This window comes from Scyliorhinus torazame, chromosome 14, assembly GCF_047496885.1.
Source record: "Scyliorhinus torazame isolate Kashiwa2021f chromosome 14, sScyTor2.1, whole genome shotgun sequence".
In the NCBI taxonomy this organism is placed as follows: domain Eukaryota; kingdom Metazoa; phylum Chordata; class Chondrichthyes; order Carcharhiniformes; family Scyliorhinidae; genus Scyliorhinus; species Scyliorhinus torazame.
Window position 1 is genome coordinate 124362427 of NC_092720.1, and position 23009 is coordinate 124385435.

General features: G+C 48.3%; 1 protein-coding gene across 1 annotated transcript in view; it reads left to right on the forward strand.

The window, feature by feature from the left end:
- LOC140390005 (serotransferrin-1-like) overlaps nucleotides 1-23009 on the forward strand; it is an 81731-nt gene that overhangs the window by 3767 nt on the left and 54955 nt on the right. Inside the window, exons 3-6 of the mRNA XM_072474771.1 lie at nucleotides 8086-8188; nucleotides 9811-9993; nucleotides 10808-10952; nucleotides 12253-12308. Of these exons, the coding sequence (XP_072330872.1) occupies nucleotides 8086-8188; nucleotides 9811-9993; nucleotides 10808-10952; nucleotides 12253-12308 (487 nt within the window). The remainder of the gene's footprint in view (nucleotides 1-8085; nucleotides 8189-9810; nucleotides 9994-10807; nucleotides 10953-12252; nucleotides 12309-23009) is intronic.

The window sequence follows — 23009 nt, forward strand, 5'->3', positions numbered from 1 at the left end:
TCTTCGACTCTTGGGATCGGGGTACCAGTTCGCCTGGGCTGCCTGGTTTATCATCTTGTAGTCCTCATAAATTCTGATGGATTTGTCCGGCTTGAGGACAGGGATTATGAGAATTGGACTGGCTTGATGAAAATGATAATAATAATCTTTATTGTCACAAGTCGGCTTACATTAACACTGCAATGAAGTTATTGTGAAAATCTCCTAGTCGCCATATTCCGGCGCCTGTTCGGGAACACAGAGGGAGAATTTAGAATGTCCAAATTACCTAACAGCACGTCTTTTGGGACTTGTCGGAGGAAACCGGCGCACCCGGAGGAAACCCACGCAGACACAGAAAGAACGTGCAAACTCCATACAGACAGTGACGAATGCCAGGAATCGAATCTGGGACCCTGGAGCTGTGAAGCAACAGTGCTACCCACTGTGCTGACAGCTCCTCGAGGCACTTTAACTCAGCTTCCACCTTCAGGCGCAGGGCATAGGGAACTGGTCTGGCTCGAAACAAACCTAGGCATAGCATCTGGGTTTACGTAAATTTTTACTTTCACCCCTCTAATAAGGCCTAGTTCACTGTGGAAGTCGGCTTTATAGTGGTGTAAGTCATGTTGAAGTTGGGAGGGCAGCACGGTGGCCTAGTGGTTAGCACAGCTGCCTCACGGCACTGAGGTCCCAGGTTCGATCCCGGCTCTGGGTCACTGTCCGTGTGGAGTTTGCACATTCTCCCTGTGCCTGCGTGGGTTTCGCCCCCACAACCCAAAAATGTGCGAGTGGGTGGATTGGCTACACTAAATCGCCCTGAATTGGAAAAAATAATTGGATAATTAAAATGTTTTTATTTTTTTTAAGTATGCTGTTGGAAATTTAAAAAATCTCTGACCAGTTTCAACCAATCCCTTCCCAGAGGGCTTGGCCTGTTCCCTTCACCAACAACAACTAAAGGCAGACTAACTTTGTGCCTCCCGTAAACCACTAAAGTTTCCGCAGTACCCAGGATCTGAAGGATCTCCTCCATAAACATTGACCGTTTAGCCTTGCTGCTGCTTAGTTGCAGGACCTGGGCTCCCGCCCTTATATAATTAAAGGTTTGCTCACCCACAACGGTCACCCAAGTTCTGGTATGAACGACCATTTTTAAAGGCTGGTCATTTGTATTCAAAATAATCTCGATAGGATTTGTTGTTTTCACCTGAATGAGGTTTAATCTGTGCATGATGTGCTCCTCATCAGGGCTCCCCCCAACTTAGTTAAGTGGCTGTGCAGACTGCTCCCATTCCGTTTTTATGCATTGCCGCGCCCTTTTTTCCCCAACAACCTGTTTGGATGTGGCCTCTCTGATTGCATCTATGTGGTAGTCACCACAAACTGTATATTAGATGTAGTAACTGTATAGTAGATGTAGCACGGTAAGGATCCTGTACTAGGGGTACGGAGGTAAATCCCTGCCTGCTGGCTCCACCCAGTAGGTGGAGCATAAATGTGTGTGCACACCAGAGCTGCTCCCATTCTGGTAGCAGCTGCAGGAGGCATCTCTGCTGAAAAAGCCTCGATTATTCTCTACTCTCGTCTCGTAGTAATTGATAGTGCATCAATTTATTAAGCAGAGATATTACAGCGATGGGACTACGCATCAAGCCTGATCGCCTACAGCTGCACCCTCAAGCAGCCAACGCCACGTCCGCCTTCGACCACTGGCTAGCCTGCTTCGAAAGCTACCTCCGATCATCGACTGAACAACCCTCGGACGCACAGAAGCTCCAGGTCCTTTACTCACGGTAGAGCTTTGATATTTTTCCCCTTATCCGGGATGCCACCCGCTCACACTGAAGCGATGGAGCTCCTGAAAGGACATTACGTTCAGCCGGTTAACAAACTCTACACCAGACACCTCCTGTCCATGAGACAGCAACTCCCCGGTGAATCCTTAGATGATTTCTGGCATGCCCTGCACATCCTGGCGAGGAACTGTGACTGCCAAGCAGTTTCAGCAGTCGAGCATATGGAACTTTTAATCAGAGACGCTTTTGTTACGGGCATGGGGTCGGAGTACATCCGCCAGCGTCTAATAGAAGGGGGTACACTTGACCTTGCGACAACCAGGCAGCTCGCGGATTCGCTAACAGTAGCCTCCCGTAATGTACAGTCGTACTCCCCCCACCGCACGGCATCCTCATGGACATCGTGGGCCCCACCAGCTACCGCCCCCAGCCCACCTCAAGCCTGCGCTGTGCGACAGCCAGCCAACCCCGGGAGGCCCAAATGCTACTTCTACGGGCAGACCAAACACCCGTAGCAGCGCTGCCCGGCGCGGAACGCAACCTGCAAGACCTGCGGAAAGAAGGTACATTTTGCTGCTGTGTGCCAGGCCCAGTCGATCGCTGCTGTATCTAGGCCCAGCGTTCCTACACCCCCCACGTGCAACCCGTGGGCTCCGCCAATTTTGGCCCACAGACCACCTGCGGCCCGTGGGCGCCGCCATCTTCTTCCCTACAGACCACGTGCGGCGCATGGCGCTGCCATCTTTAATGCCGCCCACCATGTGCGCCGCCATCTTCGGTGCCATTTTGGACGGCGCCTCGTCGAGAACTTCATCTGGCCATTCATCGCCTGCCACCACCGCCGACCAGCCCAGGGCCTACCAGCACCAGCCGCAGCTCGCCTCCATCACCCTCGACCAGTCCCGGCCTCACAACCGCGACGACTGCGGTGAAAATCGATGGACACAAGACTTCCTGCCTTCTTGACTCCGGGAGCACGGAAAGCTTTATCCACCCCTCTATGGAAGTCTACCTCCGGGGTTTCTCTCCCAACATGGCTGGCAGTTCCTGGACTTGTCCTCCTCTGCAAACACGTGAGGACCCACAAGTCGGACCCGTTGGTTGAAAGAGTACAAATACTGCACGCGAACCCACAGTACGCCTACGTGGCGCACCCCGACGGGCGCCAGGACACAGTCTCCCTCCGGCACCAGCTGGATCCCCACCCACGGCCCACCACCAGACAGCCCCCTCTCCGATTGCCCCGGCGCCACTCACCCTCCCCCAGCACACCTCACCACAGCCCCCGCCCCAGGACGACCCATCCTCCCACTGGTTCCACTCAAGGGTGAAAACGAGGCCAACACGCTCCCAGAGTCACAGGCGACCAAGTCGGTGCCCGCATCACCACCGGGACCAAAGTGATCACAGCGGAGGATCAAGGCACCCGACCGACTGAACCTGTAGATTTTGCCTGAACTTGTAAATCTTGCCTGAACTGTAAATATTTCCACCCCCCCCGCTGGACTCTTTTTTTAACAGGGGGTGAATGTGGTAGTCATCCATGACTGTATATTAGATGTAATAACTGTACAGTAGATGTAGTACGGTAAGGCTCCTGTACTAGAAGTACGGGGGTAAATCCCTGCCTGCTGGCTCCGCCCAGTAGGCGGAGTATAAATGTGTGTGCACCAGAGCTGCTCCAATTCTGGTAGCAGCTGCAGGAGGCCACACATCTCTGCTTAATGAAGCCTCGATTATTCTCTACTCTCGTCTTGTAGTAATTGATAGTGCATGAATCTAAAACATAAGAATTACCTGCAAGGACAATTCTCTTGATGATGGTCCCCTCCGCAAGGATCACAGCCCTCTTCCATTCAGGGTTGACACCCAACCGATCCCCTATCCTTTGAATTAGGTCCTGGTACTCAGGACCGAGCCTGGTTTTCCACTGTGCCTGTTGCTCCTTCCGCTCGTCTTGTGACCATACTGCCCCAAACTACATTTATCTCCCATTCAGCGATAGTCTGGAATTTGCTGACACCCTTCACTGCGCACTCCGTCGCTTGTGTGATCTCAATCGCCTTCTCCAGTGTTGCTGTGGTCTCAGCAAAAGCTTCTTTTGAATATGGACATTCTGCAGATCACAAACCAAACGGTCGCGAAGCATGTCGCTAAGCGCGGTCCCAAACTCACAGTGCTCAGCGAGATGTCGAAGTCTGCCAGTGAAGGGCGAGATGGACAGCTCAGGGTCCCTGACTGCTGAGTTAAATTTACAATGCTGAAGAATGATTGAGGGCCTCGGGTTGAAGTGTAGGGCAGCATGGTAGCACAAGTGGCTAGCACTGTGGCTTCACAGCGCCAGGGTCCCAGGTTCGATTCCCCGCTGGGTCACTATCTGTGCGGAGTCTGCACGTTCTCCCCGTGTCTGCGTGGGTTTCCTCCGGGTGCTCCGGTTTCCTCCCACAGTCCAAAGATGTGCAGGTTAGGTGGATTGGCCATGATAAATTGCCTTTAGTGACCAAAAAGGTTAGGAGGGGTTATTGGGTTACGGGGATAGGGTGGAAGTGAGGGCTTAAGTGGGTCGGTGCAGACTCGCTGGACCTATAGGCCTCCTTCTGCACTGTATGTTCTAGGTTCTATGTTCCAAGTTCTATGTACCTTCAATCGTTTGACCAGTTGGTCGAAGGACTTCGATTCGGGTGCTTCAGGGGATGTCAGATTCCTAATTAAGTTGTTGGTTTGCGGCTCAGAGAGTATCAGAAGGATCCCCTTCTATTATCTTTATCAGTAATCTCATTTGCAGTGAAAAAGTAATGGAGTTGTTCTATGTATTGACTCCAAAATCCTCAGCTCCCTGGACAAATGGTTCCAATTAACCCATGATCGACATTTTGACTCACTTTTTTCGCCGAATTGCTGACTCCCGGGTTTTCTTGAGTTTTCTGGACATCTCCCTCTTTGGGGTGTCTTTCCTTCCCCCCTTGATTACACAGCATTCCGCTGCAGAATTTTTTTGTACCTCATCGTCAATGTGGTGGCTTGAGATATGCACGCTGGAGGCCTATGGTGTCAATCAAAAGGGTTTATTAAGGAAGACAAAGGGTACCATACAGACAGTGAGCAACTATATACAGGTGCTCGCTCCCCTGCTCCAGGGTTCACTCTGCCTGGCACCCCCCAGCACCCAGGCCCGGCGCTACTGCGATATTGCCCGGGATTCGCGCTCTCCTGCGCGACTGGCTCTGACCTTGACACCTGGGCCCATGAGCCTGCCCCCTTAAAGGAACCGCGCTCCCACTGATAACACATCGGTCATGGCGTTGATATGACAAAGCCACATGTCCACGTCAACATCTTGTGTGGTGCTTTGCTCTCAAGATCAGGCTGTGATCTGATGAAAGCTGTGTGCTCTGCCCTGTTGACGCCTCCCCTCCACAGGAAATGAATGCTGTCCCTAAATCCACATCCATGAATTTCACGGCACTTTTCCACAATTTACTCTGCCCATCCCAGATGAACTGTTACTTTGCAAGATCACGCAACCAGAATTTGACTTTGCCCAGGCAGCAGAGGGTGCCTGTGTATTCAATGCACTCACTTTCATGGCAATGTATGGCTTAACTTTAATTCCTTAACCCTGTGATTCCTCTCATTGTTTGTCAGTAGGAGGAGGGAGTGAATAGTTGCTGTGTTTCACTGTCTGCCTCTACGATCAGAGATTATTTAGAATTGCATAGTGTATATCGCCCAGAAATAGATCACTCGGCCTAAACAGTCCATACCGCAAGAGTATAAGGACATAAGAAATAAGAGCGGCATTAGGCTCTGCGGCCCATCAAATCTGCTCTGGCATTCAACATGATCACAGCTCTCAGCTTAGGCTTCAACTTCACTTTCCTACCTGCTCCCCAGATCCCCTTGAATCCTTGAGTGACCAAAGCTCTCGTTGAGGTGAGGTGAGAGTGACTGCCCTTGATATCAAGGCAGCATTTGACCGAATATGGCATCAAGGAGCCCTAGCTAAACTGGAGTAAATGGGAATCAGGGAGAAAACTGTCCTCTGGTTGGAGTCATACCTAACAGAAAGGAAGATGGTTGGGGTAGTTGGAGGTCAATCACCTCAGCTCCAGGACATCACTGCAGGAGTTCCTCATGGCACTCTCCTAGGCCCAACCATCTTCAGCTGCATCATCAATGACCGCCCTTCCATCATAAGGTAAGATGTGGGGATGTTTGCGGATGACTGCACAATGTTCAGCACCTCCTCAGATTCTTGACTCCTCACATAATGAAGCAGTCCATGTCAAAATGCAGCAAGACCTGGACAATATCCCGGCTTGGGCTGACAAGTGGCAAGTTACATTCATGCCACACCAAGTGCCAGGCAATGAATATTTCCTACAAGAGAAAATCTAGCCACCACCCCTCGACATTCAATGGCATTACCATCGCTGAATCCCCCACAATCAATATCTGGGGGTTACCATTGATCAGAAACTGAATTAGACTCGTCACATTAAATTCTTTTTTGAATTCCCTATTTCATTTCTTGGTGACTATTTTATACTGACAATCTCTAGTTCTGCCCCTCTCCACAAGTGGGAAAACTGTCTCTGTATCCATTCTAGCAGAAGCTTTCAGAATTTTGAATATCTCTATCAGGTCAGCTCTGAGCCTTCTCTTCACAAGCGAATAGAGACCCTGCTTTTCAATCCTTTCTTGATAGATAAAAGCTCACAGTTCTGGTATCGTCCCTGAGAATTTTTCCTGTACCTATTCCATTGCCTCCATCATCTTTTTGGTGACCAGAACTGTACGCAGTATTCCAATTACTCCTTGTGCCAGGTCAGTACCTGACCCAGCAAGCAGTGCTGTCAAGACACTTATCTTGTCCCAGAAGCGGCCCTTGCCTCCCTTTAGCTGTTGGCTTGTCCGGGGTTTGGGAAATCCAGCCGGCCAGGGTTAAAGCTGGTTAACTATGAGGCACACAACTTCACTATAATATTTAAATAGTAAATCCAGCTGCTGGAAAGGAGGTTCCCAATGTCCTACCTATTCTCAATCCACCCATTTTTGGGGTTAGAATTTCCCACAAAGTGCTTGTATTTAAAAAATGGTCATTTTAAAAAGAAGTCATTGTTGAAATACCCGTACTAACATGGCAAATTGGAGTGTATGTGTCATTGGAGCAACAGTACACAATTTAAATGTAAATCTAGGCAATTCAGGAACTTTTTCAGAAGGCACGTTTTCACTCCGAGCGTACTATAAAATTCTCTCCTCTGAAAGCTCCTGAATGTTGGGTCACCTGTATTCAAGACAGAGATGGCTTTTTGTTAGGCAAAGGTATGAAACAATGGTTGTTCTTGGAGTTGAGATACTGTTCTGTCATGATATAATAGAGTGGCTCTCAAAGTGTGGTCCACAAGGATCGTCCAAGTGATCCGTGGGCTGGTCCAAAATGCAAGTCACTGACGTGCAACGCCAACATCTAGGCTGTTATAACCTGCCTGGATCCTATTGGCTGGGGACAATTTGTTACCCCATTCTACTTGGATAATATGAGCTCCCCAATGAAGTAGTGCAACTGTATAAATAGAGCTGACCAGTGTGGTGCTGGCTAGAGAGGGAACCAGTAGTGAAAGACTGGCCCTGTGTATATAATCTTGAAAATAAAATTACTTTCTGTTTGACTCTGCAAACTCGTTCTGGATTCTTTGTGGCCCTCACGAAAAAGTCCAAACGGGAGAACAGGCCAGAACCTTATTCCCACCAATCGCATGATGTCACATAGCCGGAACAGTTCCCGTGTGCACAGGACAAGTTGTCATAAGCGTGAGCAACAAGTGTCGCTTTATAAGCAAGATTCCTGTTACAGTTACAACATACAAGTGCAGGTTTTCAATACTTGGTGGGGATGAAGATGGAGCCCAACATGAGACTGGAACTCTCCACCTTGGAGCCAGGCATCACTCCTTTAGTGTCGCATCCAAAGCAATGCCATTCTTCCCATTAGTTCTGATGAGATTTTGTGTGGTGGTAAACAAAAGCCTGCTGAGCAGGGGGCCAGTAGGTGGTCTTTTGACTTCCCAATGACCTACTGATGGAAAGGTTCAAGAACCAGTGATCTAATAGAATAGTGGCTCAGGCCTGACATGCTGAACGGCTTCTTCCTGCTCCTAATACTTCAACATTCCTAACTCAGGGTTTGAAGAGAGGAGAGAAAATACTGAGAGGGAAAAACAGGTGATGTGTCCAGTCACTGCGTTGACTGAAAAGAAGGGACCTGCTTTCTATTAATAATGTACATATTTCTCACTCTCAGAGCGGAGTGGCAGATGCTACAACTGCGAATGCTGCAGCTATACTCAAAGGAGGACACTTGCCCGAACCACGGCTGAAACCGATTGCCGCTGAGAATACCACAGGTAATTAATCGCTCGTGAAATGCTGACAGCAAAACTGTTCTTAAAAATGAAACAGCAGCGCGGTACTTGTACTTTATGCAAAACAGGGCTGATATAACCGCAGCAAGGTGGCCCGGTGGTTAGCACTGCTGCCTCACAGACCCGGGTTCAATTTCAGCCTTGTGTGGAGTTTGCACTTTCTATCTGTGTCACGTGGGTTTCCTCCGGGTGCGCCGGTTTCCTCTCACAGTCTAAAGATGTGCAGGTTAGGTGGATTTGCCCCTTAGTGTCCAGGGGGGGGGGTGCCGGTTGGATGGGGTTATGGGGAGAGGGTGGGGTAGTGGGCCCGGGTGGGCTGCTCTTTCAGAGGGTCAGTGCAGACTTGGTGGGCCGAATGGCCTCGTTCTGCACTCTAGGGATTCTTTAACTTCAATGACTGAAATCTGAAGTTGCTCGGTAGCAATATGGTGAACCTGCCATCTGGATCTGTCTTATAAATTTCATAAGCAGAACCCACCACATTGTCACTGCCTGGTTGCACAAGGTATTGTGAGACAAATGTTTTGTTTGTGATTAAGAAAGATTCCAATTTGTGGCGTTTCGTTGATAGCAGTTGCGACATGCGGAAATGTGAAATCGACAACCTAGAATGTTCCAGCAGTCTTCAGATTGCAAAGTGGGGTACATCCTGCCCTTCCCACGAACTACCCCCTTTGTTGAAAACTCTCACACGAGCTCTTGTCCTTAGAACAATGATCAGTATATACTGCTCCAACATAGACTTTCTCAGTTTGAAGCTAGCTGATGGATTACCGCTGGTGGCCATTTTAATGGCTTCAATAGTCGCTTGAAGGGAGTAGGATTTCGATTTTGACAGCCTATTTCTTTGAAGCTCTCTCTTTGAGGAATGGGTGTGCACTTGTCCTCGATTTCTTGCATAAAATGAGGACACCTGAGTCACTCATTATACTATTTGGCAGGTAAGGTTGCAAAAAAACCCCAGCTGTACCGGAAGATTTTCCACAACTACAAGACTCCTCAACGACTCCCCCTCGGACTGATCTGTTCACTATTCATGACACCCGATGCTGCTCTTGCTCAAGTATTTGTTTTGTTTGGCCCCTCGTTCCGCACTGTAACCAATCACTGTTTGTCGATGTACCATTTGTCAATGTTCTCTGTTGATTATTCTTTTTGTCTACTAAGTACGCACTGTGTACGTTCCCTCGGCCACAGAAAAATACTTTCCACTGTACTTCGGTACATGTGACAATAAATCAAATCAAAACTCCACCGCAACCGCTTCAGGTGATCGAAACCACTTAGCTTCTAGATGTCTGTGATTGACTTCTCTGTCTCTCACATACTCTCAGCATCTCAATTTCCTGAGCAATATTCCTTCTGGCAGTAATCCCATTAACCTATGACAGACTCCTCTCAACAACGATCTCAATAATTTATCCTCAATGTACCTTACAAAAGACATTCCGAACATGGTTATCGCTTCAAATTCGTTTCCAGAGCTTTTGTTTCCAGTTTCCACAAGCATCTCATTCCACCACCAGCATTGCATTTAGGAAGATGTAATGGTAAAGGTGTCAGAAATGTTTCTGGTCTGACTGACAGTGTGTTCTATATTACAGAGGGCTCCTGCTACTACGCTGTCGCTGTGGTAAAGCAGGGGAGCAACTTTGGCTTCAAAGATCTGAAAGGGAAAAGGTCCTGTCACACTGGCCTAGGTAAATCTGCTGGCTGGATCATCCCGGTGGCAACTATCCTGAAATACAACCTGACTACTTGGGATAGATTGACCCCGGTTGAAAAAGGTAAATGTCGCCTTTTTTCTTTTGTCAAAAGCTTTCTCAGATTTGAGGTCAATCAAAATAAAGGATGCATTTAATTCCCTTTGTGGAGGGATTCAGGTCAGTCGTGCAATTGCTTGCGAGACAGATTTAATTTAATTCCAACAAACACGAAGGTGTGCCACAATGAATAAAATTAGCAAAAGAAGATGTGACAAAATCCTGGAAGCAATGGTACGTCTGACATTTGCAAATTGCAGTTATTTGGTAGAGCAGTTATAAAGCTAATAGAATTGTGGATGTGGAACTAGTTCAGTATTTCATAAAAGCTTTTGCAAATGGATCTATCCTAAGGTTTAGCTTCTTGAATCTTTTAATACGGATTATTGATAAGTCAGTCCGAAGGAAATAGTTTAAGTCCAGAAAATAGTTTCTCTCATTATCTTTGTGTGTCTCACCTACATTTTTCTCACAGATGTCAGACCTCGGGGGTGGGAAGGCAGTAGGATCAGGTTGGGACTCCGAGTAGTGGGAGGGAGAGGGAGGGAATGACCGAAGGAGCTCTGCTGGGATCAGGTCAGGCTGCTGGTTCTGAAGGGCAGGACGTGGGCTGGTCTATCGGGGCAGTGGGAGGGATTAGGGTGGAGTTGCCACAGTGGCAATGGAAGTTTGGAGGGATTGGTGTTCCGATACCAGAAATGTAGTGTAATTAGGGCCTTTTGTTCACTTTGTAAAATTACTTTTCCTTTTGTTCATGTGATTACTGTTTGCATTTTTGCTCAGCTATGCACGGAGTCCAATATCTCATTTGCATGTTTGCTACCATTTTGCTTTCCAGTTGTGGAAAACTTCTTCTCCTCCAGTTGTGTCCCAGGTGCCCTTCCAGCTTTCCCTGGATTGTGTGAACTGTGTAATGGAACAGATGGGAATCATTGCAAGCGATCACATGTTGAACCCTACTATGATTATTCCGGTGCATTTCAGTAGGTATTCCTCATTGTGCAGGACAGGATTCATCAGACCTTTCTGTACAGCAAGTTCCATTCTCCTGGTCATTGGACTAGCTTAGCTGAAATCTCTTCCTTATTAATTGTTCGGTTTTGAAGATATGTTGAGCAAAATATATCAGAAGAGCAAAATATCATAGATGCTAGAAGTCTGAAATAAAAACAAAGAATGCTGCAAATACTCTGCAGGTCAGGAAGAATCTGTGGAGCGGGAAACACAGTTATCATTTCTGGTCGGGGACTTTTCATCAGAACTGCGAAACGTTAGAGAGCAAGTTAGAGAAAAGTTAGGGGCTGGTTTAGCACAGTGGGCTAAACAGCTGACCTGTAATGCAGAACAACATCAGCAGCGCAGTTTCAATTCCCGTACCAGCCTCCCTGAACAGGTGCCGGAATGTGGCGACTAGGGGCTTTTCACAGTAACCTCATTGAAGTCTACTTGTGACAATAAGCGATTATTATATTATTATTAGATGTAACATGGTTTCAGCATGTACGGGGCAGGGAAAGACAGGAGGAGAAGACTGTAAGATGACACTGCTGCCTCACAGCGCCAGGCATACGGGTTTAATTCCAGCCTCGGCTGAGTTCTCCCCATGTCTGCGTGGATTTCCTCCCGGTGCTCCAGTTTCCTCCCACAGTCCAAAGATGCGGAGGTTAGGTGGATTGGCCATGTTCAATGTGCGGAGTTACGGGGATATGATGGCGGGGTGGGCCGAAGTAGGGTGGTCTTTCAGCAGGTTGGTGCAGACTCGATGGGCCGAATGGCCTCCTTCTGCCCTGTAGGGCTTCTATGATTATCTATGATAACAAAGGAAGGCCTGTGATAGGTTGAAAGGCAGAATGGATTAATTGTCAAAGAGATGGTGGAACAAGACAAGAAACAATGGATGGTCCTCAGGGAGGTGGAGACAGAGAATAGCAGAATCAATACTAACAGCTGCTATCCAAAACAAAAGTGGGTAACTTTTCTGATTTTAAATTGTTGGACTCGATGTTGAGTCTGGGAGGCTGTAAGGAGCCCAATTGAAAGAGAGGTGTCCTGAAGCATCCATTAAGCTTCAATGGAGGAGTGTAGGGGGCCCAGGACTGAACGGACGAGTGCGGCTGAAACATTAATGACAAGGAATGAGGATTGCAAAACTGCAGGAATGTTGAGTTTTTATAATGATATAACGGATCAATCATGCATAACGGATTTGGTAAACAAATTCTGTGTTCATTTATTAAGACGAAACGCATAGGTAAATTGATTGGTATGGTTATATCTTTCTAGATGTTTGAAGGATGGTGCTGGAGAAGTGGCCTTTACGAAACACACCATTGTGCCAGGTAGGTTGTGTCATAGAATTTACAGTGCAGAAGGAGGCCATTCGGCCCATCGAGTCTGCACCGGCTCTTTGAAAGAGCGCCCTACTTAAGCCCATGCAATTCTTCAGACACTAGCCAATTTAGCATGGCCAATCCACCTATGTCAGTGCGTTAAGGCTGTGACTGCATCACTGTGTAATGCCTGTGTCAGTGTGATCTGTTTGTGACTGTGTCAGTGTGTTCTGTTTGCGACTGTGTCAGTGTGTTCGCTCTGTAACTGAGTCAGTGTGTTCACTCTCTGACTGTGTCAGTGTGTTCTGTTTGCGACTGTGTCAGTGTGTTCGCTCTGTAACTGAGTCAGTGTGTTCACTCTCTGACTGTGTCAGTGTGTTCGCTCTGTAACTGAGTCAGTGTGTTCGCTCTCTGACTGTGTCAGTGTGTTCTGTTTGCGACTGTGTCAGTGTGTTCGCTCTGTAACTGAGTCAGTGTGTTCACTCTCTGACTGTGTCAGTGTGTTCGCTCTGTAACTGAGTCAGTGTGTTCGCTCTCTGACTGTGTCAGTGTGTTCTGTTTGCGACTGTGTCAGTGCGTTCGCTCTGTAACTGAGTCAGTGTGTTCACTCTCTGACTGTGTCAGTGTGTTCTGTTTGCGACTGTGTCAGTGTGTTCGCTCTGTAACTGAGTCAGTGTGTTCGCTCTCTGACTGTGTCAGTGTGTTCTGTTTGCGACTGTGTCAGTGTGTTCGCTCTGTAACTGAGTCAGTGTGTTCACTCTCTGACTGTGTCAGTGTGTTCGCTCTGTAACTGAGTCAGTGTGTTCGCTCTCTGACTGTGTCAGTGTGTTCTGTTTGCGACTGTGTCAGTGCGTTCGCTCTGTAACTGAGTCAGTGTGTTCACTCTCTGACTGTGTCAGTGTGTTCTGTTTGAGACTGTGTCAGTGTGTTCGCTCTGTAACTGAGTCAGTGTGTTCGCTCTCTGACTGTGTCAGTGTGTTCTGTTTGCGACTGTGTCAGTGTGTTCGCTCTGTAACTGAGTCAGTGTGTTCACTCTCTGACTGTGTCAGTGTGTTCTGTTTGCGACTGTGTCAGTGTGTTCGCTCTGTAACTGAGTCAGTGTGTTCACTCTCTGACTGTGTCAGTGTGTTATGTCAGTGACTATCAGTGCGATGTGGTTCTAATGTTTGTGATGGTGTCAGTATGTTGTGTCTGTGACTGTGCCAGTGTGTTGTGTCTGTGAATGTTTCAGTGTGTTGTGTCCGTGAATGTTTAAGTGTGTTGTGTCAGTGACTGAGTGAGTGTGTTGTGTCAGTGACTGAGTGAGAGTGTTGTGTCAGTGACTGAGTGAGCGTGTTGTGGCAGTGACTGTGTGAGTGTGCTGGGTCTGTGACTGAGTGAGTGTGTTTGGTCTGTGACTGAGTGAGTGTGTTGTGTCTGTGACTGAGTGAGTGTGTTGTGTCAGTGACTGAGTGAGTGTGTTGTGTCAGTGACTGAGTGAGTGTGTTGTGTCAGTGACTGAGTGAGTGGGTTGTGTCAGTGACTGAGTGAGTGTGTTGTGTCAGTGACTGAGTGAGTGTGCTGGGTCTGTGACTGAGTGAGTGTGTTGTGTCAGTGACTGAGTGAGTGTGTTGTGGCAGTGACTGTGTGAGTGTGCTGGGTCTGTGACTGAGTGAGTGTGTTATGTCAGTGACTGAGTGTGTTGTGTCAGTGACTGAGTGAGTGTGTTGTGTCAGTGACTGAGTGAGAGTGTTGTGTCAGTGACTGAGTGAGTGTGCTGGGTCTGTGACTGAGTGAGTGTGTTGTGTCAGTGACTGAGTGAGTGTGTTGTGGCAGTGACTGTGTGAGTGTGCTGGGTCTGTGACTGAGTGAGTGTGTTATGTCAGTGACTGAGTGTGTTGTGTCAGTGACTGAGTGAGTGTGTTGTGTCAGTGACTGAGTGAGAGTGTTGTGTCAGTGACTGAGTGAGTGTGTTGCGTCTGTGACTGAGTGAGAGTGTTGTGTCAGTGACTGAGTGAGCGTGTTGTGGCAGTGACTGTGTGAGTGTGCTGGGTCTGTGACTGAGTGAGTGTGTTTGGTCTGTGACTGAGTGAGTGTGTTGTGTCTGTGACTGAGTGAGTGTGTTGTGTCAGTGACTGAGTGAGTGTGTTGTGTCAGTGACTGAGTGAGTGTGTTGTGTCAGTGACTGAGTGAGTGGGTTGTGTCAGTGACTGAGTGAGTGTGTTGTGTCAGTGACTGAGTGAGTGTGCTGGGTCTGTGACTGAGTGAGTGTGTTGTGTCAGTGACTGAGTGAGTGTGTTGTGGCAGTGACTGTGTGAGTGTGCTGGGTCTGTGACTGAGTGAGTGTGTTATGTCAGTGACTGAGTGAGCGTGTTGTGTCAGTGACTGAGTGAGTGTGTTGTGTCAGTGACTGAGTGAGAGTGTTGTGTCAGTGACTGAGTGAGTGTGTTGCGTCTGTGACTGAGTGAGAGTGTTGTGTCTGTGACTGAGTGAGTGTGCTGGGTCTGTGACTGTGTGAGTGTTATGTGTCAGTGACTGAGTGAGTGTGTTGTGTCAGTGACTGAGTGAGTGTGTTGTGTCAGTGACTGAGTGAGTGTGTTGTGTCAGTGACTGAGTGAGTGTGTTGTGTCAGTGACTGAGTGAGTGTGTTGTGTCAGTGACTGAGTGAGTGTGTTGTGTCAGTGACTGAGTGAGTGTGTTGGGTCTGTGACTGAGTGAGTGTGTTGGGTCTGTGACTGAGTGAGTTTGTTGTGTCAGTGACTGAGTGAGTTTGTTGTGTCTGTGACTGAGTGAGAGTGTTGTGTCAGTGACTGAGTGAGCGTATTGTGTCAGTGACTGAATGAGCGTGTTGTGTCAGTGACTGAGTGAGAGTGTTGTGTCAGTGACTGAGTGAGTGTGCTGGGTCAGTGACTGAGTGAGCGTGTTGTGTCTGTGACTGAGTGAGTGTGTTGTGTCAGTGACTGAGTGAGTGTGTTGTGTCTGTGACTGAGTGAGTGTGTTGTGTCTGTGACTGAGTGAGTGTGTTGTGTCTGTGACTGAGTGAGTGTGTTGTGTCTGTGACTGAGTGAGTGTGTTGTGTCTGTGACTGAGTGAGTGTGTTGTGTCTGTGACTGAGTGAGTTTGTTGTGTCTGTGACTGAGTGAGAGTGTTGTGTCAGTGACTGAGTGAATGTGTTGTGTCAGTGACTGAGTGAGCGTGTTGTGTCAGTGACGGAGTAAGTGTGTTGTCAGTGACTGAGTGAGTGTGTTGTGTCAGTGACTGAGTGAGTGTGTTGGGTCTGTGACTGTGTGAGTGTGCTGGGTCTGTGACTGAGTGAGTGTGTTGGGTCTGTGACTGAGTGAGTGTATTGTGTCTGTGACTGAGTGAGTGTGTTGTGTCAGTGACTGAGTGAGTGTGTTGTGTCAGTGACTGAGTGAGTGTGTTGTGTCAGTGACTGAGTGAGTGTGTTGTGTCTGTGACTGAGTGAGAGTGCTGTGTCAGTGACTGAGTGAATGTGTTGTGTCAGTGACTGAGTGAGTGTGTTGTGTCAGTGACTGAGTGAGTGTGTTGTGTCTGTGATTGAGTGAGAGTGTTGTGTCTGTGACTGAGTGAGTTTGTTGTGTCAGTGACTGAGTGAGTGTGTTGTGTCAGTGACTGAGTGAGCGTGTTGTGTCAGTGACGGAGTGAGAGTGTTGTGTCAGTGACTGAGTGAGAGTGTTGTGTCAGTGACTGAGTGAGTGTGTTGTGTCAGTGACTGAGTGAGTGTGTTGTGTCAGTGACTGAGTGAGTGTGTTGGGTCTGTGACTGAGTGAGTGTGTTGGGTCTGTGACTGAGTGAGAGTGTTGTGTCAGTGACTGAGTGAGCGTATTGTGTCAGTGACTGAATGAGCGTGTTGTGTCAGTGACTGAGTGAGAGTGTTGTGTCAGTGACTGAGTGAGTGTGCTGGGTCTGTGACTGAGTGAGTATGTTGTGTCAGTGACTGAGTGAGTGTGTTGTGTCAGTGACTGAGTGAGTGTGTTGTCAGTGACTGAGTGAGTGTGTTGTGTCAGTGACTGAGTGAGTGTGTTGTGTCAGTGACTGAGTGAGTGTGTTGTGTCTGTGATTGAGTGAGAGTGTTGTGTCTGTGATTGAGTGAGAGTGTTGTGTCTGTGACTGAGTGAGTGTGTTGTGTCTGTGATTGAGTGAGTGTGTTGTCAGTGACTGAGTGAGTGTGTTGTGTCTGTGACTGAGTGAGTTTGTTGTGTCAGTGACTGAGTGAGTGTGTTGTGTCAGTGACTGAGTGAGCGTGTTGTGTCAGTGACTGAGTGAGTATGTTGTGTCTGTGATTGAGTGAGAGTGTTGTGTCTGTGACTGAGTGAGTTTGTTGTGTCAGTGACTGAGTGAGTGTGTTGTGTCAGTGACTGAGTGAGTGTGTTGTGTCTGTGATTGAGTGAGAGTGTTGTGTCTGTGACTGAGTGAGTTTGTTGTGTCAGTGACTGAGTGAGTGTGTTGTGTCAGTGACTGAGTGAGCGTGTTGTGTCAGTGACGGAGTGAGAGTGTTGTGTCAGTGACTGAATGAGCGTGTTGTGTCAGTGACTGAGTGAGAGTGTTGTGTCAGTGACTGAGTGAGTGTGTTGTGTCAGTGACTGAGTGAGTGTGTTGGGTCTGTGACTGAGTGAGTGTGTTGTGTCTGTGACTGAGTGAGAGTGTTGTGTCAGTGACTGAGTGAGAGTGTTGTGTCAGTGACTGAGTGAGAGTGTTGTGTCAGTGACTGAGTGAGAGTGTTGTGTCAGTGACTGAGTGAGTGTGTTGTGTCTGTGACTGAGTGAGTGTGCTGAGTCAGTGACTGAGTGAGTGTGTTGTGTCTGTGACTGAGTGAGTGTGCTGGGTCAGTGACTGAGTGAGTGTGTTGGGTCTGTGACTGAGTGAGTGTGTTGTGTCTGTGACTGAGTGAGTGTGTTGGGTCTGTGACTGAGTGAGTGTGTTGTGTCAGTGACTGAGTGAGAGTGTTGTGTCAGTGACTGAGTGAGCGTATTGTGTCAGTGACTGAGTGAGCGTGTTGTGTCTGTGACTGAGTGAGTGTGTTGTGTCAGTGACTGAGTGAGAGTGTTGTGTCAGTGACTGAGTGAGTGTGCTGGGTCAGTGACTGAGTGAGCGTGTTGTGTCTGTGACTGAGTGAGTTTGTTGTGTCTGTGACTGAGTGAGAGTGTTGTGTCAGTGACTGAGTGAATGTGTTGTGTCAGTGACTGAGTGAGTGTGTTGTGTCAGTGACTGAGTGAGTGTGTTGTGTCAGTGACTGAGTGAGTGTGTTGTGTCAGTGACTGAGTGAGTGTGTTGTGTCAGTGACTGAGTGAGTGTGTTGTGTCAGTGACTGAGTGAGAGTGTTGTGTCAGTGACTGAGTGAGTGTGTTGTGTCTGTGACTGAGTGAGAGTGCTGTGTCAGTGACTGAGTGAATGTGTTGTGTCAGTGACTGAGTGAGTGTGTTGTGTCAGTGACTGAGTGAGTGTGTTGTGTCTGTGATTGAGTGAGTGTGTTGTGTCAGTGACTGAGTGAGCATGTTGTGTCAGTGACTGAGTGAGAGTGTTGTGTCTGTGACTGAGTGAGTTTGTTGTGTCAGTGACTGAGTGAGTGTGTTGTGTCAGTGACTGAGTGAGCATGTTGTGTCAGTGACGGAGTGAGAGTGTTGTGTCAGTGACTGAGTGAGAGTGTTGTGTCAGTGACTGAGTGAGTGTGTTGTGTCAGTGACTGAGTGAGTGTGTTGTGTCAGTGACTGAGTGAGTGTGTTGGGTCTGTGACTGAGTGAGTGTGTTGGGTCTGTGACTGAGTGAGAGTGTTGTGTCAGTGACTGAGTGAGCGTATTGTGTCAGTGACTGAATGAGCGTGTTGTGTCAGTGACTGAGTGAGAGTGTTGTGTCAGTGACTGAGTGAGTGTGCTGGGTCTGTGACTGAGTGAGTGTGTTGTGTCAGTGACTGAGTGAGTGTGTTGTGTCAGTGACTGAGTGAGTGTGTTGTCAGTGACTGAGTGAGTGTGTTGTGTCAGTGACTGAGTATGTTGGGTCTGTGACTGAGTAAGTGTGTTGTGTCAGTGACTGAGTGAGTGTGTTGGGTCAGTGACTGAGTGAGAGTGCTGGGTCTGTGACTGAGTGACTGTGTTGTGTCAGTGACTGAGTGAGTGTGTTGTGTCAGTGACTGAGTGAGTGTGTTGTCAGTGACTGAGTGAGTGTGTTGGGTCTGTGACTGAGTGAGTGTGTTGTGTCTGTGACTGAGTGAGAGTGTTGTGTCAGTGACTGAGTGAGAGTGTTGTGTCAGTGACTGAGTGAGTGTGTTGGGTCTGTGACTGAGTGAGTGTGTTGTGTCTGTGACTGAGTGAGAGTGTTGTGTCAGTGACTGAGTGAGTGTGTTGTGTCAGTGACTGAGTGAGTGTGTTGTGTCTGTGACTGAGTGAGAGTGTTGTGTCAGTGACTGAGTGAGTGTGTTGTGTCAGTGACTGAGTGAGCGTGTTGTGTCTGTGACTGAGTGAGTGTGTTGTGTCAGTGACTGAGTGAGTGTGTTGTGTCAGTGACTGAGTGAGTGTGTTGTGTCTGTGATTGAGTGAGAGTGTTGTGTCTGTGACTGAGTGAGTTTGTTGTGTCAGTGACTGAGTGAGTGTGTTGTGTCAGTGACTGAGTGAGCGTGTTGTGTCAGTGACGGAGTGAGAGTGTTGTGTCAGTGACTGAGTGAGAGTGTTGTGTCAGTGACTGAGTGAGTGTGTTGTGTCAGTGACTGAGTGAGTGTGTTGTGTCAGTGACTGAGTGAGTGTGCTGGGTCTGTGACTGAGTGAGTGTGTTGGGTCTGTGACTGAGTGAGTGTGCTGGGTCAGTGACTGAGTGAGCGTGTTGTGTCAGTGACTGAGTGAGTGTGCTGGGTCAGTGACTGAGTGAGTGTGCTGGGTCTGTGACTGAGTGAGTGTGTTGGGTCTGTGACTGAGTGAGTGTGCTGGGTCAGTGACTGAGTGAGCGTGTTGTGTCTGTGACTGAGTGAGTTTGTTGTGTCTGTGACTGAGTGAGAGTGTTGTGTCAGTGACTGAGTGAGTGTGTTGGGTCAGTGACTGTGTGAGTGTGTTGTGTCTGTGACTGAGTGAGTGTGTTGTGTCAGTGACTGAGTGAGTGTGTTGTGTCAGTGACTGAGTGAGTGTGTTGTGTCAGTGACTGAGTGAGTGGGTTGTGTCAGTGACTGAGTGAGTGTGTTGTGTCAGTGACTGAGTGAGTGTGCTGGGTCTGTGACTGAGTGAGTGTGTTGTGTCAGTGACTGAGTGAGTGTGTTGTGGCAGTGACTGTGTGAGTGTGCTGGGTCTGTGACTGAGTGAGTGTGTTATGTCAGTGACTGAGTGAGCGTGTTGTGTCAGTGACTGAGTGAGTGTGTTGTGTCAGTGACTGAGTGAGAGTGTTGTGTCAGTGACTGAGTGAGTGTGTTGCGTCTGTGACTGAGTGAGAGTGTTGTGTCTGTGACTGAGTGAGTGTGCTGGGTCTGTGACTGTGTGAGTGTTATGTGTCAGTGACTGAGTGAGTGTGTTGTGTCAGTGACTGAGTGAGTGTGTTGTGTCAGTGACTGAGTGAGTGTGTTGTGTCAGTGACTGAGTGAGTGTGTTGTGTCAGTGACTGAGTGAGTGTGTTGTGTCAGTGACTGAGTGAGTGTGTTGTGTCAGTGACTGAGTGAGTGTGTTGGGTCTGTGACTGAGTGAGTGTGTTGGGTCTGTGACTGAGTGAGTTTGTTGTGTCAGTGACTGAGTGAGTTTGTTGTGTCTGTGACTGAGTGAGAGTGTTGTGTCAGTGACTGAGTGAGCGTATTGTGTCAGTGACTGAATGAGCGTGTTGTGTCAGTGACTGAGTGAGAGTGTTGTGTCAGTGACTGAGTGAGTGTGCTGGGTCAGTGACTGAGTGAGCGTGTTGTGTCTGTGACTGAGTGAGTGTGTTGTGTCAGTGACTGAGTGAGTGTGTTGTGTCTGTGACTGAGTGAGTGTGTTGTGTCTGTGACTGAGTGAGTGTGTTGTGTCTGTGACTGAGTGAGTGTGTTGTGTCTGTGACTGAGTGAGTGTGTTGTGTCTGTGACTGAGTGAGTGTGTTGTGTCTGTGACTGAGTGAGTTTGTTGTGTCTGTGACTGAGTGAGAGTGTTGTGTCAGTGACTGAGTGAATGTGTTGTGTCAGTGACTGAGTGAGCGTGTTGTGTCAGTGACGGAGTAAGTGTGTTGTCAGTGACTGAGTGAGTGTGTTGTGTCAGTGACTGAGTGAGTGTGTTGGGTCTGTGACTGTGTGAGTGTGCTGGGTCTGTGACTGAGTGAGTGTGTTGGGTCTGTGACTGAGTGAGTGTATTGTGTCTGTGACTGAGTGAGTGTGTTGTGTCAGTGACTGAGTGAGTGTGTTGTGTCAGTGACTGAGTGAGTGTGTTGTGTCAGTGACTGAGTGAGTGTGTTGTGTCTGTGACTGAGTGAGAGTGCTGTGTCAGTGACTGAGTGAATGTGTTGTGTCAGTGACTGAGTGAGTGTGTTGTGTCAGTGACTGAGTGAGTGTGTTGTGTCTGTGATTGAGTGAGAGTGTTGTGTCTGTGACTGAGTGAGTTTGTTGTGTCAGTGACTGAGTGAGTGTGTTGTGTCAGTGACTGAGTGAGCGTGTTGTGTCAGTGACGGAGTGAGAGTGTTGTGTCAGTGACTGAGTGAGAGTGTTGTGTCAGTGACTGAGTGAGTGTGTTGTGTCAGTGACTGAGTGAGTGTGTTGTGTCAGTGACTGAGTGAGTGTGTTGGGTCTGTGACTGAGTGAGTGTGTTGGGTCTGTGACTGAGTGAGAGTGTTGTGTCAGTGACTGAGTGAGCGTATTGTGTCAGTGACTGAATGAGCGTGTTGTGTCAGTGACTGAGTGAGAGTGTTGTGTCAGTGACTGAGTGAGTGTGCTGGGTCTGTGACTGAGTGAGTATGTTGTGTCAGTGACTGAGTGAGTGTGTTGTGTCAGTGACTGAGTGAGTGTGTTGTCAGTGACTGAGTGAGTGTGTTGTGTCAGTGACTGAGTGAGTGTGTTGTGTCAGTGACTGAGTGAGTGTGTTGTGTCTGTGATTGAGTGAGAGTGTTGTGTCTGTGATTGAGTGAGAGTGTTGTGTCTGTGACTGAGTGAGTGTGTTGTGTCTGTGATTGAGTGAGTGTGTTGTCAGTGACTGAGTGAGTGTGTTGTGTCTGTGACTGAGTGAGTTTGTTGTGTCAGTGACTGAGTGAGTGTGTTGTGTCAGTGACTGAGTGAGCGTGTTGTGTCAGTGACTGAGTGAGTATGTTGTGTCTGTGATTGAGTGAGAGTGTTGTGTCTGTGACTGAGTGAGTTTGTTGTGTCAGTGACTGAGTGAGTGTGTTGTGTCAGTGACTGAGTGAGTGTGTTGTGTCTGTGATTGAGTGAGAGTGTTGTGTCTGTGACTGAGTGAGTTTGTTGTGTCAGTGACTGAGTGAGTGTGTTGTGTCAGTGACTGAGTGAGCGTGTTGTGTCAGTGACGGAGTGAGAGTGTTGTGTCAGTGACTGAATGAGCGTGTTGTGTCAGTGACTGAGTGAGAGTGTTGTGTCAGTGACTGAGTGAGTGTGTTGTGTCAGTGACTGAGTGAGTGTGTTGGGTCTGTGACTGAGTGAGTGTGTTGTGTCTGTGACTGAGTGAGAGTGTTGTGTCAGTGACTGAGTGAGAGTGTTGTGTCAGTGACTGAGTGAGAGTGTTGTGTCAGTGACTGAGTGAGAGTGTTGTGTCAGTGACTGAGTGAGTGTGTTGTGTCTGTGACTGAGTGAGTGTGCTGGGTCAGTGACTGAGTGAGTGTGTTGTGTCTGTGACTGAGTGAGTGTGCTGGGTCAGTGACTGAGTGAGTGTGTTGGGTCTGTGACTGAGTGAGTGTGTTGTGTCTGTGACTGAGTGAGTGTGTTGGGTCTGTGACTGAGTGAGTGTGTTGTGTCAGTGACTGAGTGAGAGTGTTGTGTCAGTGACTGAGTGAGCGTATTGTGTCAGTGACTGAGTGAGCGTGTTGTGTCTGTGACTGAGTGAGTGTGTTGTGTCAGTGACTGAGTGAGAGTGTTGTGTCAGTGACTGAGTGAGTGTGCTGGGTCAGTGACTGAGTGAGCGTGTTGTGTCTGTGACTGAGTGAGTTTGTTGTGTCTGTGACTGAGTGAGAGTGTTGTGTCAGTGACTGAGTGAATGTGTTGTGTCAGTGACTGAGTGAGTGTGTTGTGTCAGTGACTGAGTGAGTGTGTTGTGTCAGTGACTGAGTGAGTGTGTTGTGTCAGTGACTGAGTGAGTGTGTTGTGTCAGTGACTGAGTGAGAGTGTTGTGTCAGTGACTGAGTGAGTGTGTTGTGTCTGTGACTGAGTGAGAGTGCTGTGTCAGTGACTGAGTGAATGTGTTGTGTCAGTGACTGAGTGAGTGTGTTGTGTCAGTGACTGAGTGAGTGTGTTGTGTCTGTGATTGAGTGAGTGTGTTGTGTCAGTGACTGAGTGAGCATGTTGTGTCAGTGACTGAGTGAGAGTGTTGTGTCTGTGACTGAGTGAGTTTGTTGTGTCAGTGACTGAGTGAGTGTGTTGTGTCAGTGACTGAGTGAGCATGTTGTGTCAGTGACGGAGTGAGAGTGTTGTGTCAGTGACTGAGTGAGAGTGTTGTGTCAGTGACTGAGTGAGTGTGTTGTGTCAGTGACTGAGTGAGTGTGTTGTGTCAGTGACTGAGTGAGTGTGTTGGGTCTGTGACTGAGTGAGTGTGTTGGGTCTGTGACTGAGTGAGAGTGTTG